Genomic DNA, 15,066 nt, shown 5'->3' with positions numbered 1-15,066 from the left:
CAGGCACAATGGTTCTTCTTCAAGAGGCATCCCTGGGGGTGCTCCACATTAGATACTGAGTAGCCCAGCACCTCTGGAAAGGTTTTTGTATAGCAGTGCATTAGGTGGCTGCACATGTGTGGCGCACCAAGCACACAGGCTTCCCCTAGTGCCATCATGCATTTGCACCCCCCCTCTCACCTCCCTTCAATTCCTTTCTATTGTCCCTGGCTTTGGACGGAACTCTGCAGTGCTCTTACTAAAATTTCTTACAAACTAATTGTTCATAGTTAGATAGTATTAGGCTTATTAGTAGCTTTAGTGTTGTTATTGTTAGTGTTAGTTTAAAAAAAAAGAAAAAAAGAAGGTGACTTCGGTCTCAAACTGCCTTCAAAGCCATATGCCAGCATGGGCTCACCCAGCTTCAAACGCTGTGAACTCTGCAATGATGCTGTGCCTCTGATGGGCATGATAGATGTGTTAAGTGCCTGGGGTACTCACACTAGCAGAAGGACTGCCCACACTGCGCTAAGCTAAAATCGCGAACGTGCAAAGACAGGGAGCTCCAGCTTAAAATGCTCCTGTCGGACAAGGGCAAGCGACATGCCTCTGACCTGGGCTCAGCACAGATGAACATATCAAAGAAGTACAAGCCTAAGTCGTCCAAGAGAAGGGCAAGCTCACTACCTCAGCAGTCCCCACAGAGGCATTCTGAGGGGAAAAAAGTCAGACCACTCAGATAAGAACAGTCTGAGTACAGACAGTCCCCGAGTTACGCGGATCCGACTTATGTCGGATCCGCAGTTACGAACGGGGATTTCTTGCCCCGGAGAACTAGAGCAGCGGGACACCTGGTCCCGCCGCCTGCCTTCTCCGGGGCGAGAAAAGCTGCTCCCCGTCTCCCTGGTCTGCTGGCGGAGCAAAGCGGCGGAGCACTGGGGCCGGACCCGCGGCCACTTCCAGATCAGCTGGAAGCGGCGCGGGTCCTGCCGGGTGCTCCGCCGCTCTGTTCAGCGTCTCCCTGGTCTGCAGACCAGGGAGACACTGAACAAAGCGGCGGAGCACCCGGGGGTCAGACCCGCGCCGCTTCCAGCTGATCTGGAAGCAGCGCGGGTCCAGCCGGGTGCTCCGCCGCTTTGTTCAGCGTCTCCCTGATCTGCAGACCAGGAAGATGCTGAACAAAGCGGCGGAGCACCCGGGGCCGGACCCGCGCCGCTTCCAGCTGATCTGGAAGTGGCGCGGGTCCTGCCGGGTGCTCCACCGTTCTGTTCAGCGTCTCTCTGGTCTGCAGACCAGGGAGACGCTGAACAAAGCGGCGGAGTACCCGGGGGCCGGACCCGCACCTCTTCCAGCTGATCTGGAAGTGGCGTGGGTCCAGCCGGGTGCTCCGCCGCTTTGTTCAGCGTCTCCCTGGTCTGTAGACCAGGGAGACGCTGAGCAAAGCCGCGGAGGACCCGGGCCGGACTGCGGCGCTGATCTGGAAGCACCACGGTTCGGCCCGGGTCCTCCGCAGCTTTGCTCTACGTCTCCCTGGTCTGCTGGCCCCCGGGTGCTCCTCCCCCTCCGTTCCCAAGGGCAACCCCTCATGGTGTGAGCTCTGCTGACAGGGCCCAGCAGGCAGGCTTCTCTCAGCTAGCGCAGCTTCTGTAGCACACACTCACCTCATTAACTACAGGAAGAACAAAGATTCAGAGATCTCTTCTAGACTTCACACTCCTATCTTGAGTGAAAACAAATACCTTCACTCTCTACTCTCCGATGACTCAGACTCACCCTCCCCCCTCTCAGGAGAAGAGGGAGAGGATTTACCTGCCTTTTCACCTCAGCTGTCTCCTTACACAGAAGGGCCAGTAATATCAGCTGCAGCTGCAGATCTTCTCAGAGCACAAATGGCTCCCTGGTGTGTCTAGACTACAGGGTTTTTTCCAAAAAAAGTGACATTCAAATACCTTTTTTCAAAAAAACTTCCACTGCATCTAGACTGCTGCCACGTTCTTTCAAAAGTAAATCGAAAGAACATGGCAGTTTTTTTGACCGCAGAAAACCTCGTTTTACGAGGAATAACACCTTTTTTCAAAAGTGCTTTTTCGAAAAAAGGCTCTATGTAATGCAAACTGTGCTTTTTCAAAAGAGAGCATCCAGACTGGCAAATAGGCAAAAAGCGGCTTGCTTTTTCAAAAGTACTTGTTGCAGTCTAGATGCTCATTTTCAAAAGAGGCTTGTAGTCTAGACGTAGCCTGGGCTTCTTACCTTTGGATGCCACCTTCCATCCCTCCCCCACACCGTGGCAAATGTGGAATCAATACCCACAACAACACAGAAAGAGACCTGTAAAAACCAAACATATGACAAAGTCACTCTCGCCCTTGACCCAATCTCCACACAGGACTATTGGGAGAAAGTCTAATGAAAACCAATATTCCCCAATATCAACGGCGGAATCTTTGGTCCACACAAAATCACTCTCAGTTATGGAAGAGGCAATTCTACCTCCATCCTCTAACAACATGGAGGAGGTGTCCTCTTTTCAAGATCCGTTTAAGAGAGTTGCAGAGGACTTGAATATCCTCATGGAGGAAGTTCAGGACACTCCCCATGAACTCACCAACATCCTCCAAGCGAATCTATCGGCAAAGATCACTCTACCTATCAACCCAGCTATACTGCAACCTGCAAAAACTTTATGGCAAACACCTACCTCGATTCCACCCACATGTAAAAAGGCAGATCGAAAGTACTGTCCCCCCCCAGGGGCTCTGAATTCCTCTTCGCATATCCCTCACCCAGCTCCCTGGTGGTGGATGCAGCACAACAAAGAAATAAGCAACATACTTGTTCAATGCCATCAGAGAAAGAGAATCAGAGACTTGAACTCATTTGTCAAGAAGGTGTATGCCTCAGCCACACTCCAGCTGAGAGTAGTGAACTATTCCACATTGCTCAGCAAATACAACTACAACAATTACATGAGACTTAACAAGTTTATTGCCTATCTCCCTGAAAGTAAGTAAACATGGTTCAAAGCGATTGTCTCTGAGGGACAGACAATTTCACACATAGCGTTACAGGCTGCTCTAGATGCAGAAGGTACAGCCACAAGGATTACAGCCACAACAGTGACTATGAGACGAGCCTTATGGTACAACTCCTCTGCCTTTCCTCAACAACTCCAGCCAGCAGAGGAAGACTTGCCATTTGAAGGTGAAAAGCTCTTCTCCACGAAGACCAATGAAATTCTTCAATCAATGAAAGATTCCAGAGCTATTCTCCATTCCCTGGGAATCCAAAAACCTGCAACAAAAACCAGACAATATAGGTACCAACCATACCAGAGACCAAGGTACCCACAACCCACGTACCACTACCAGAGGCAAGAACACCCACCTTAACAGCAAATCGCTTGGTCATTGTCTTTGGTCCATCCCTTCTGGGGTAGCTGGTGTTGGCCGCTGTCGGCAGACAGTCTACTGGCCACTCTGGCCAACACCAGGGAAACTCTACTGCCCCCCTCCCGGCCCCGGACCTCTTAAAGGGGCACGGGCTGGCTACGGTGCCCGTGCCAGGTGCAAGCCTGCCAGCACCCAGCCAGCAGACCCTGCACCTGGCACGGATCGAGCCTTCCACCCGATGCCCCCCAGCCCTCCCCCTCTTCCCGGGACCAGGCTGGCGGCTCCCGGGAGCTTGCCTGGGACCGCAAGAGGCAGGCACCCGCCTGGGCTAGTGCAGATATCGTGGACCTCGTCCACGATCTCCGCACTAGGCACAGGAAAGTGGCCGGCTTGGGCAGGAGAGCTGCCAGCCTGGCCACCCAGGAGCAGGTGTGCAAGAGAATCAAGGGGGTCCACTGAGATCCCCGACCCTGAGCCCTGAGCTTACAATGGCCGTCCTGGGTCAGACCAAAGGTCCATCTAGCCCAGTAGCCTGTCTGCCGACAGCAGCCAACCCTACGGACCCTGGAGGGGATGGACCGAAGACAGTGACCAAGCCATTTGTCTCGTGCCATCCCTCTCCAGCCTTCCACAAACCTTGGGCAGGGAAACCACTCCTACCCCCTGGCTAATACCACTCCATGGACCCAACCTCCATGACTTGATCTCACTTCCCTTTAAACTCTGTTCCAGTTCTAGCCTTCACAGCCTCCTGCAGCAAGGAGTTCCACAGGTTGACTCTTTGCTTTGTGAAGAACAACTTTCTGTTACTAGTTTGAAGCCTGCTACCCATTCCTTTCCTTTCGTGTCCTCTAGTCCTTCTATTATGGGAACTAATGAAGAACTTTTCTGTATGCACTCTCTCCACCCAACTCCTGCTTTTAGAGACCTCTATCCTGTCCCCCCTCTGTCTCCTCTTTTCTAAGCTGAAAAGTCCCAGTCTCTTTAGCCTCTCTTCATATGGGACCTGTTCCCAACCCCTGATCATTTTAGTTGCCCTCCCCTCTCCCAGCCTTTCTCTTCCCCTCTCCCACCTCCTTTTCCCAGTCTCCCCCAGTTTTGTTCAATAAAGACAGATTCCATTTTGGAAGATACGTTATCTTTATTTTGTACATCAAGAAGAGGGGCTAGGGAAGGGTAAGTGGAAGGAGGTGAGGGAGGAATGAGGCACGAGCCCCCGATGGGGAGGACTGGGCTGGCTCTGCGGGCTTCTGGGGGTGGATGCTCTCCTGCAGCCCCCCAATTGCCCCCTCTCCCCAGATGGCAGCCTGCGGCAAGTGCAGCCGGGCTGATGGCCGAGTGCTGTGATGTGCCCAGTGTGGGCACTCAGGGCACTCCAAGCACTTTGCAAGCGGGGCACCCCTGAGAACTGTCTGTCCGGGGTGGGGGTCGGGACCCTTTAAGCACAGCCCTCGGCTAGCCTGAGACAGCATCTCCACGCTCTAAGTCCTCCTCTGATGCCCTGCCGGCACTGCTTCCGGCCATCCTTAACCCCGCTTCAGGGTCCACTTAATGTGGACACACTAGTTCGAATTAGCAAAACGCTAATTCAAACTAGTTTTTAGTTCTAGATGCGTTAGTTCAAATTAGCTTAGTTCGAATTAACTAATTCGAACTAAGTTAGTTCGAATTAACGTTGTAGTGTAGACGTACCCTCAGAGATTTGAGCCCTCATTCGGAAGCTCGTGGATGCTCTCATAACTACAGCATGAATGTGTCTGCAGATTCTGGGGCATATGGCCTCTTGCGCATACGTAGTGCCCCATGCCAGGCTCAGGATGAGACCCCCTCCAACTGTGGGGGCGTATGTAACAGTAAACCACGCTCTGGAAAGGGAGGTAGTGGTCCTACCCTAAGTTCTGTCAGCCCTGGCCTGGTGGATGAGCCTGGACCAGGTCATATTGGGTCATATGGCAATGATATACCATCCTCAACCACGCTCAAGAGAACTAGTAGCTGACGCTTTGGATTGCAGTTGGGGGCTCACATGGGGACCCTTTTCATTCAGGGCATGTGGTCCATTCAAGAGAGATTGCACTGCATATATATAAAAGACCTCAGGATGATCAGGAATACGTGCTGGATGGTTCTGCTTCACCTCACGGGCAGAGTGGTGTGCATCCTCACAGACAACACCGCTACCATGTACTACATACACAGGCAATGTGTGGCCTGCTCCCCAGAGCTCTGCAGGAAGCTATGAGGCTCTGGGAGTTTTGCGTCCTTCACGGCATCATGCTAGAAGCCAGTCATCTCCCAAGGGCTTGGAACACAATTGCAGACCATCTCAGCAGGGAGCTCTGCTCTCAACATGAGTGGGCTCTCCACCCCGAGGCGACTGACTTCCTCTTCTGCAACCAGGGCTCTCCCCAGTGGACCTCTTCCCAACGAGCAGAATGTAGCCAATTGTGCTCCTGGTTTGATCTCAAATGGGGTTCCCTTTCAGATGTGTTTCTGTACCGGTGGTCAGAGGGTCTCCTCTATGCCTTCCCTCCGTTTTCCCTCATCGACCAGGTCCTGCAGAAGGTCAAGCGGGACAAGGCAAAGATAATCCTCATTGCTGGTGAGGCTAGGCCGTCTCATTGGTTCAGGACACTGATGAACCTGATGTCTTGTGCGCCCAGGCAGCAGTCACTGAGACCAGACTTACTCTTCCAGGACGTTTACTCCACCCAAACATCAGCTTACTCCACCTGCTGGTGTGGTTCATCTGTGGTTGAACCACCAGGAGCTGGTGTGTTCAGGCAATGTTCAGAAAGTTCTCCTTGAGAGTCAAAAGCCCTGAACGGTCCATTTATGTTGCCAAATGTACTCATTTCTCCATATGAGCGCAGCAATGACAGGTCGTCCCTGCAGAGGCTTCCCTTCAGGAAATCCTGGACTACCTGCTCCACCTGAAATGGCAATGCCTTGCTTTGGCCACCATTAGAATCCACCTGGTGGCCATTTCCATGTTTCATCCACCCATGCAATGTCATTCTGTATTCTCTCTTGACCATATCAGGTTCTTTGAGGATAAGGTTCAGCTGCATCCAGCCTTCCTTCCTAAAGTTGTCTCCGCCTTTGACATGGACTAGGACATTTTTCTACCGGTTTTCTACCCCAAGCCTCATGCAATCAATGGGGAAAGGTGCTTTTAAGCACTGGATGTGTGCAGGGCACTGGCCTTCTATTTGAAGAGGACATGTGCCTTTTGCAGATCCATGCAGCTTTTCATTGCTATGCAAAGTGTAGGAGAGGGTCCCTGATTTCCTCCCAGCAACTGTCCAAGTGGATCACTTCCTGCAGCCACATGTGCTCTGAGTTGGCAGGTGCCCAGGTGCCAGAGCTGATTAGAGCCCACTCCACCAGGTCTGAGGCTTCCTCATGTGCTTACCTTGCACATGCCCCGATCCAGGATGCTTGCTGAGCAAGCAACATGGTCGTCGGTGCATATATTCATATGCAGTATGCCATCATGCAGCAGGCCAGGGATAATGATGATGCATGTTGCAGAGCTGTACTGCAGTCTGCAGTCTCATAACCCCTACCCAACTTGGCAGACACTGCTTACAGTCACCTATGTTGAAAGGAAATGAGCAAGCACTTAAAGAGATGTGTTGCTTATGTCCATTCAATCTCCCACCCTCCTCCTCTCTGTTGGAGTTCTAGCAAGAAGGAATGAGGAGGGAGGAGCCAGGGGGCACCTTATATAGTATGGCATGTGTGCATCACTCCAGAGGGTGCTAGGGACACCAGCTCCTACAGATATTGCTTGTGGCAGGCACACCTATATTGAATGAACATGAGCAACACATCTCAAAGAATACCAACTACAGAACAGGTAACTGTCTCTTCATTATAGGCAAAATTAATCTGTTTCTTGTATACAGATACTACAGGTTGGACCTCCCTGGTCCAACACTCCCGGAACCTGAGCAGTCCTGAATTAGAGAATTTGCACACCAGGGGAGGCCAATGCTCCCCTGCTGGACACCAGCTTACTCCCAGGCTCCTCTCCAAGCTGTGGGGCTCCCCAGGCTGGGGCTCCCTGCCATGCCACTGGCCCCACTGCTGCACTGGCCTAACTAGAGGTCACTGGAGCCTGGGCTCCATGCCCTAGTGCTGGCCCCCAGGGCTATAGCTTCCCAGTCGCTACCTGCTCTGTTGACACTGATGGTTCCCAGCTAAAGCCAAGGCTCACAGGGCCAGGGCTCCCTGGCCACTGTTGGCCCTACTGCCACCAGAGCTTCCAGGCCGGGGCTGTGGATCCCTGGGATGGGGCTCCCTGTCCACTACCAGCCCGTTATGCTTATAAGAAACATACAGGATCTTTATATGGGGAAAAGGCAATACACCGTGTTTATTGAGAATGCAATGGCAAAGGAATTAGCATATGCTTACATAGCCAGACACATATACACAAACACACAGGCTGTGTCTAGACTGGCAAGTTTTTCTGCAAAATCATCTGCTTTTGCGGAAAAACTTGCCAGCGGTCTACACTGGCTGCTTGAATTTCCAGAAAAGCATTGACGATCTCATGTAAGATCGTCAGTGCTTTTCCGGAAATACTATGCTGCTCCCATTCGGGCAAAAGTCTTTTTCTGAAAGACTTTTGCACAAAAGGGCCAGTGTAAACAGCACAGTACTGTTTTCTGCAAAAAAGCCCCGATCGCGAAAATGGCAATTGGGGCTTTTTTGCGGTCAAGCGCATCGAGATTGGCCACGGATGCTTTTCCGCAAAAAGTGCTTTTGCGGAAAAGCATCCTGCCAATGTAGACGTGCTTTTCTGAAAATGCTTTTAACAGAAAACTTTTCCGGAAAATCATGCCAGTGTAGACATAGCCACATTGTCCTACAAATTGGTGTTATATTTATAAGTCTATGGTCTGTGGCCAACCAGGTTGATCATGGATGGAGGAGTGGGTCCAGGCCAATGCTCCAGTCTTTGGCAGGATGTCCCCGCTCTTAAGGAAAAATAGTTCTCATTTTATAATAGTCCTCCTTCATTGGGATCAGTAAGTTTTTCAAGATCTTGCTATTTTTTCTGACAGATGTTTATCTGACATACTGTTTTTCTGACAGATGGTTGTTTCTCTTGCTCCTTATCTTTGTTCTGCTGTCCAACGCTGGTTTCAATCATAAATATTTTGTTCCAATTGATAGATGCTTGCCTTCTTTCAGAGCCATTGATTTGCCCACTGCTTACATCTCGATTGGGATATACAGCTATCTGTGGCATCTTTATGTCTGTTCTCAGCTTCTTCCTAGAACATTAGGTCTAGTGGCCTTTGCACTTATCTCTCACACATTCCTCACTCTCTCACACATAACAAGGTTGATTTCTTTATTACAGAGAAGCAACCTTTGTTACAGAGAAGCAATGTGCACATTTGAATAAGAACATCAACTTACAATTTAAAAAAATCACCATACCCTTTTATTTATTTCACAATACTAATTTTAAAACTTAAAACAAAATAAGACTCTATGTCCTGCCTTGGAATCAGCTTTAGGCACAATATTCTGGCTGGTGCACCTTTACCTATGGTAAGGGTAAGGTCCTTTCTTCTTCAGAAAGGGTGGCTAGGAAAGTACACTGAGCCACATTACTTTGCATAAAGCTACATTTTAGCTACATGGGTACATTATCCCCCCTTTTGACCCTTCAAGAACAATTCTTGAGTGGGTTACAATTTATACAATCGTCTCAGAGCAATATACTTAGAAGCAATCTGGGCTTGTGGTTGTAATTTAACGTACACCCTTTTTATCCTGTAAGACATACAGCACATTCCCTTCACACAGATACATAACAATATCAAGATAATTAACAATGGGTGAAACAAAATAAACAGTATGCTCTTAAAAGTAGGGGAGCAGCCTGTAAAAATGTTATACCATTGATAGGCTGTCATTTCTTTTTCAGACTTAGCAATTTTTAACATATCTCCATCAGCATGTAATATTTGAATGACACATTTCCCTACATTCTTCTGTGTCTGCTCGAAAAACCAGGTCATCTTTGTTTCTGTTAGTAAGTGATCAATTAAATCATGTCAGCCTAGGCCAAGAACAACAAAGAAGTTTACCAAAGTAGTTGTTATTGTCATTTGTGCCTTCTTAACCTTTGGTAAATAGTGTGATTGCTAGTATATAACAGGGGTGTCCAAACTTTTTTCAAAGAGGGCCAGATTTGATGAAGTGAACATGCGTGAGGGCCGACCATTTTGCCTGACTTTCTTTGAACCATTAAAATTAAATGCAAATTAACTATTTTATGCAAAGTTTATTGCAAACGGCATACTTTTCATTTCGTCACATGGATGACAAATCTAAACAGGTGTTAAATCACTCTGCCTTTCATATCTGAAGGCCAGATGAAAAAAAAATCCAGGAAGCTGAAATATATGTCAGGAACATTGTAAAGTACATTACATATTATTGGTAATAAAGGTTGTCTGTCAACTTTTAAGTTCAAAAAATATGAACAGGAACATAACACCAAGTATATATGTTGTGTCCAAATATATTTATAACTGATTTAGACCAACTGACATTAACTGAGATTTTACAATGTATTCATCTCAATACATATGGATTCGTTGGGGGCCATAAAAGATAGATATTGCCAAATTACCTGTGGGGCCGTATTAAACCAGAACATGGGCCGCAATTGGCCCGCGGGCCGGACTTTGGACATGCCTGGTATATAACATGCTGGCATTACATTTATATTTATTCACTGATGACTGGCTAATACTTTCATTGTCCCAAAATACATCTTCCCAGGATGTAACACATGCACATTGTTCATTATGCAAAAACGCATGTTACATTTGTTCCAAACACATGTTCCCAAGGATGTGTCCATACTATACGGTTCTGTGATGATAGGCAGGGATAAACATACCCATTTCTGAGGGCTCCAATCCTTATACCCTCGAGTTTCCAATAATTTCTGCTCTTTTCCAGCCCACTGACCTATAAACCAGGGTAACCAAAAAGATCCTATTGTCAATTTTTGGAGTGGGTTTACTTTCCATGTTTCTGTCTCCACAGACTGTTGGTGAGCAATTTTAATAATGATCTCTCCTGTTAATAAATCAGGCTGAACCATACTAGAGACAAATTGTATCCATTCATATTTAAATGTATTGAACAATGACCTTTTTCATTATTGCAAAAGATGTGCCAATACTGTAATATTTCCATATATTACCCAATACATTTCATATTCAAGGGATGCGAAGCTAAGACTCTGTATTTCAGAGCATCCTGGTGCTAAGGTAGTTTAGATAGTGTCCTCAAAGGAACCTTCCATTTTAACTCTTACTTTCCTGTGATTTTGTATTTCTGTAATATTTGTAAAATGAACCTTAAGTTCCATTTCACTTTCCCAGGCTTACCTACTAGTCTTTCCTAGTTTTAAAATTCAGCTTGTGTTTTTACACCATTTCACGAGGATTACTGGATTATAATAGGTCACCCATGACTGATTGACAGTAAAAACTTAAAAAACAACAAATGGTATGGTAGCACTTTATAGACTAACAAAACATGCAGATGGTATCATGAGCTTTCATAAGCACAGCCCACTTCTTCAGATGACCAGAGTTTTGAGTTTAGCATGTGCAGACCCAAAATAAATAGGGGAAAAGGGAGGGGAGGGGAACCATTTTAAAATCTTGGTACATGGGTAGAACTGTATTCTTTCCCATAATTCCTCTAATTACCTGAACAGGTAAAACCTTTAGGTACAGATAAAGCCAACCTTTACCCTGGAGTTGCATTGTCTTTAAATTGAAATTGTGGTGATTGAGTGGTGTCTCATATGGATCCCTGGAAGTTCCTTTAGTCTTTCGCTGATCCACTTGTCTTCCTTCTTTCCCTATTACAGTATCTAGATATGTAACTTGAGGCTCTACCAGTTGTGCCTTTTCTAGGCTTTGAATCCCATTTCTTGAATAAGAGCTAAAACTTTTTCTTTCAGCTCCTTCACTCGTGCCTCAGTTTCTCCAGATAGGATGTCATCTAAATACAAAAATACATGCGATCTCTTGCATGGGTGCTCCACATTGCTAGCTTTGAGCTACATTAGTTAACATTTTCCAAGCAATACAGCAAGCCTCGCTCTCTGAGATTCCTTCTGCCTCTTTGTCTGGAGGCACTGGTTTCTGTAAATACAGTCAAAATGCTTGTTAATCCTTTTCTGCCTAATGAACTATTGTTTAACACAATATACAACAATGCTAGCAATAAGACAAACACCCTTTTTGTATCTGTTTTCAGATTTTAGTACTGTACATACACAATTTCTTTCCTACTTAGGGTTAACCTCTTATTTTTAAAAGCTTCAGAGGAGTAGCCAAGTTAATCTGTAACTGGAAAAACTTAAAAAATAACAAATAGTCTAGCAGCACCTTAAAGACTAACAAAACATGTAGATGGGATCGTGAGCTTTCATACCCACAAAAGCTCACAATACCACCTACATGTTTTGTTAGTCTTTAAGGTGCTGCTAGACTATTTGTTATTTTTTAAGTTTCTCTTATTTTTAGGTTTGACTCCTTTTTTCACCTTTCTGGAGGATCACAATCTGAACTTTTTTGATTTCAGGTAGTTTGTTTGCTGAGCAGTTATATTTATTATCTGCAGCTGCCAGCTAGATCATTTGCACTAATAGACACTTTCATAGCTATACCCCAAGGCCAGGCCTCCTCGCCCACCACCAGGACTCACTAGGCCGATCCCCCCCAACCACGACTGGCTACTCTGCTGGGCCAGGCTGGAACTCACCAGGCTGGGGCTCCCTAACAGCTGCTAGCCCAGCCAGGGCTCCCAATCCTGACCTCCAGGGCTCTTCAGTCCAATAACATCTGTTGTCCAACAAGAACATTGTTGCCGGAGCACAAATTTTGCCCAATCAGAGTGCCCTATTTTTGGGACGTTCAACCTGTAGTTGTATATTCAAAGTATGCCTCCTCAAGATGGATTGATGATATGAAATCTACTTTTGAGGTAACTGCTAGGGTAGACTACATTGTTATGATTTCCTAATTCCTATATTATCCATTGCATGGGCACTATATAATAAAGAGAGTTATTTTGAAATAACTCCCTAGTGTAGACCAGGGCTATGATTGAATATATACTAACAGCGCCACTACACTTCCATTTTCTGATCTGAAGGTTATGTCAGAGAAAGGCTATTTTTATTGTGATTGCTCAAGTGAAAGAAATAGCTTCTGAAGCCTGTAATACCTCTGAGGTAGCCTCTTTGTTCTTATAAGGCCAGGTTTATGACTACTAATATGTTTATAATTTACCAAATACTCTGTCAGGATGGCTGAATCCTTGGAAATGATCAGCCATGGAAAAGGAGTCCCAGTCTCATTTGATCAGTGTTGTGGAATTTCTTAGCCAGCCTTTCTAGTCACCAAGGTACAATTGTTCCAGGCATTACACAAACACAAGCGGGTAGCTATCTCTTTAAATTTCACGAAGACATTCAGTTTAACATTAGAAGGCCTTTGAAACCTAAGTGGTCAAGAACATTTCTGACCTCATATATTGCTAATGTAACCCTTCTGCCAGGCCGAGTTAATAGCAGCAAGGGCCGGGTTCAGTATCTAGGGGTCTCCTCCCAACAAGGTAATACAACACCGGCTCGAGCCCCCACCCAGTGACCTGTGAAATCTTACATACACCTCTGGGTGCCTCAAAGAGGCAATTCTTCCCTTCTCGCAAGCACAGAGCCTCAGTATAGCAGCAAACCTTTAATAACATGAGGTTATTATAATATATAATCAGCATTAACTTGGGAAAACACCACAACTTGGATTCATAGACCAAACATGAGCAAAGGCCCTCCCCCCAGCCACGAATCCCCCAAAGTCCCAAAGTCCAACACCACAAAAGTCTCTGCCCCAGGTCAGTGCCGCCCTAGGGTTCAAAAGTTCACCCAGCAGGGTTTTACCATCCCAACCTGTAGGGGCGGAGATTGATATACCTTACGTCGTCCGCCGATGGCTCCGCCTCTCCGTAGGGTTCTGCCACTGCTGTCAATGCGAGTCACTCTGCCACACTCCACCTGTTGTCCAGTGAGCTGCCTCAGCTGTCCCACGAACTGTCCGGCTCCACCAGCCATCTTGGTCCACGCCCCTAGCCGCCAGCTGGTTGCTCCTGCAGCTGCTCCAGTGGCTGTCTGCTGCCGCTCCTACCAGCCGCAGGTCGTCCCCACCAGCCACTCTGCTGTCCACCTGCACCCACCGGTCGTCCCCGTAAACCGCTCTGCTGTCCGCCTGCACTTGCTGGTTGTCCCTGCAAGCTGCTCTGCTAGTAGCTCAGCAGCATAGCGCCAGACTCCCCACAGCAACAGTGATTTCAGCTCTTCTGCAGTATAGCGCCAGGCTCCCCACAGCAAACACTGATTTCAGCTCTTCCGCAGCATAGCGCCAGGCTCCCCACAGCAAACAGTGATTTCAGCTCTTCAGCGAGGTCAGCTCATAATAGAGGAGCCTCAGTGCTAGTGCTCCACTGGCCCACAGAGAAATCAACTCTACAGCTCCCAACTAGACTCCTAATGGAATCCAAATTAACTCACAATGGAGAGAGGAGGAGGTGCAATTTAGGCCCTCAAACAGGGCCCCACCAGGTACAAGAACCTGTCCACAGCATCTCTCAATTTGATTGGGTTTGGAACTCATGCCCCTTGTATAGCGAGTGCTACTTAGTTTATGGCAAATCCCTCTGTCATAAACAGTTCCACCATTCCATGGTCCTTGATTCGCATAATCAGGGTAACAACACTTTCATCCCCCTGCCTCAATAACAGAGAAACTGGGGATCCCACAGTGGCCAAAGTGACCATTTGGGCTGCTGTGAGCACATACTAGACAGGGTGGGTGTGTCTATGCAAATTGGGATCAGCCCCTGAAGCCTCTTTATACCACTCGCCACAGTTCACCACCAGATGTCAGGGTAGAGCTTACCCGACCTCGCTTACACTAATCATAATATAAATGGTGTGGTGTCACTTTTTTGCTGAAATTTCTTGCTATCATCCATCAAAGTAGACCAAGAACGGTCTTAGAGTTCTTATCTAAAAAAAAGACACCCCCCCCTTTCAGTTAATATTATGCATTTATAAGGAATCCATTGCTGCATGGCCTTTATAAAATAATTATAAGTATTGTTTTCCTTCAAATGGGTTGCATTAACATATTAATATACACAATTGTGTTAACTTATAATTATGTAAATTAGTATTAATTAGTTTTATAGCACTATTGGTATACTAGGTGCTTTAAAAGACATATTCAAGTCACTAGGAACGTGCCTTAAAGTGTAATGTGAATAATTGATTTGACTAATTAAAAATAGGATTTCTTTGTTCAATCATTTAGTAAGTGGAAGGAAAGAGATATGCTGTTGTATTAATTAATTTTATTGCCATTGTATTTCAGACATGTTTTATTTCTATGGATGATTTATTTGAAGCTTTTGATAAGTTTTTGGAATGCCCATCGTTGGAATACAAAATATGGTTAAAACTTGCTCTGGATATCACTTTCAAAACTTTCAAGGAAAACCTTGCTTATCAGGTAAATAATCTACTGTTGCAGTAATAATGACAAATATATATTAATTTGAAGTCTGATTCTGCTACACAGGG

General features: G+C 46.7%; 1 protein-coding gene across 1 annotated transcript in view; it reads left to right on the top strand.

The window, feature by feature from the left end:
• The window catches only part of LOC112547202 (solute carrier family 9 member C1), a 384,930-nt gene that overhangs the window by 349,205 nt on the left and 20,659 nt on the right, over nucleotides 1-15,066 (top strand). Inside the window, exon 23 of the mRNA XM_025188925.2 lies at nucleotides 14,858-14,995. Within this exon, the coding sequence (XP_025044710.1) occupies nucleotides 14,858-14,995 (138 nt within the window). The remainder of the gene's footprint in view (nucleotides 1-14,857; nucleotides 14,996-15,066) is intronic.

This window comes from Pelodiscus sinensis, chromosome 4 (genome assembly GCF_049634645.1).
Source record: "Pelodiscus sinensis isolate JC-2024 chromosome 4, ASM4963464v1, whole genome shotgun sequence".
Classification (NCBI taxonomy): Eukaryota; Metazoa; Chordata; order Testudines; family Trionychidae; genus Pelodiscus; species Pelodiscus sinensis.
Note: the sequence above shows the minus strand (reverse complement) of the source record. Positions and strands in the feature narration are given on the sequence as shown.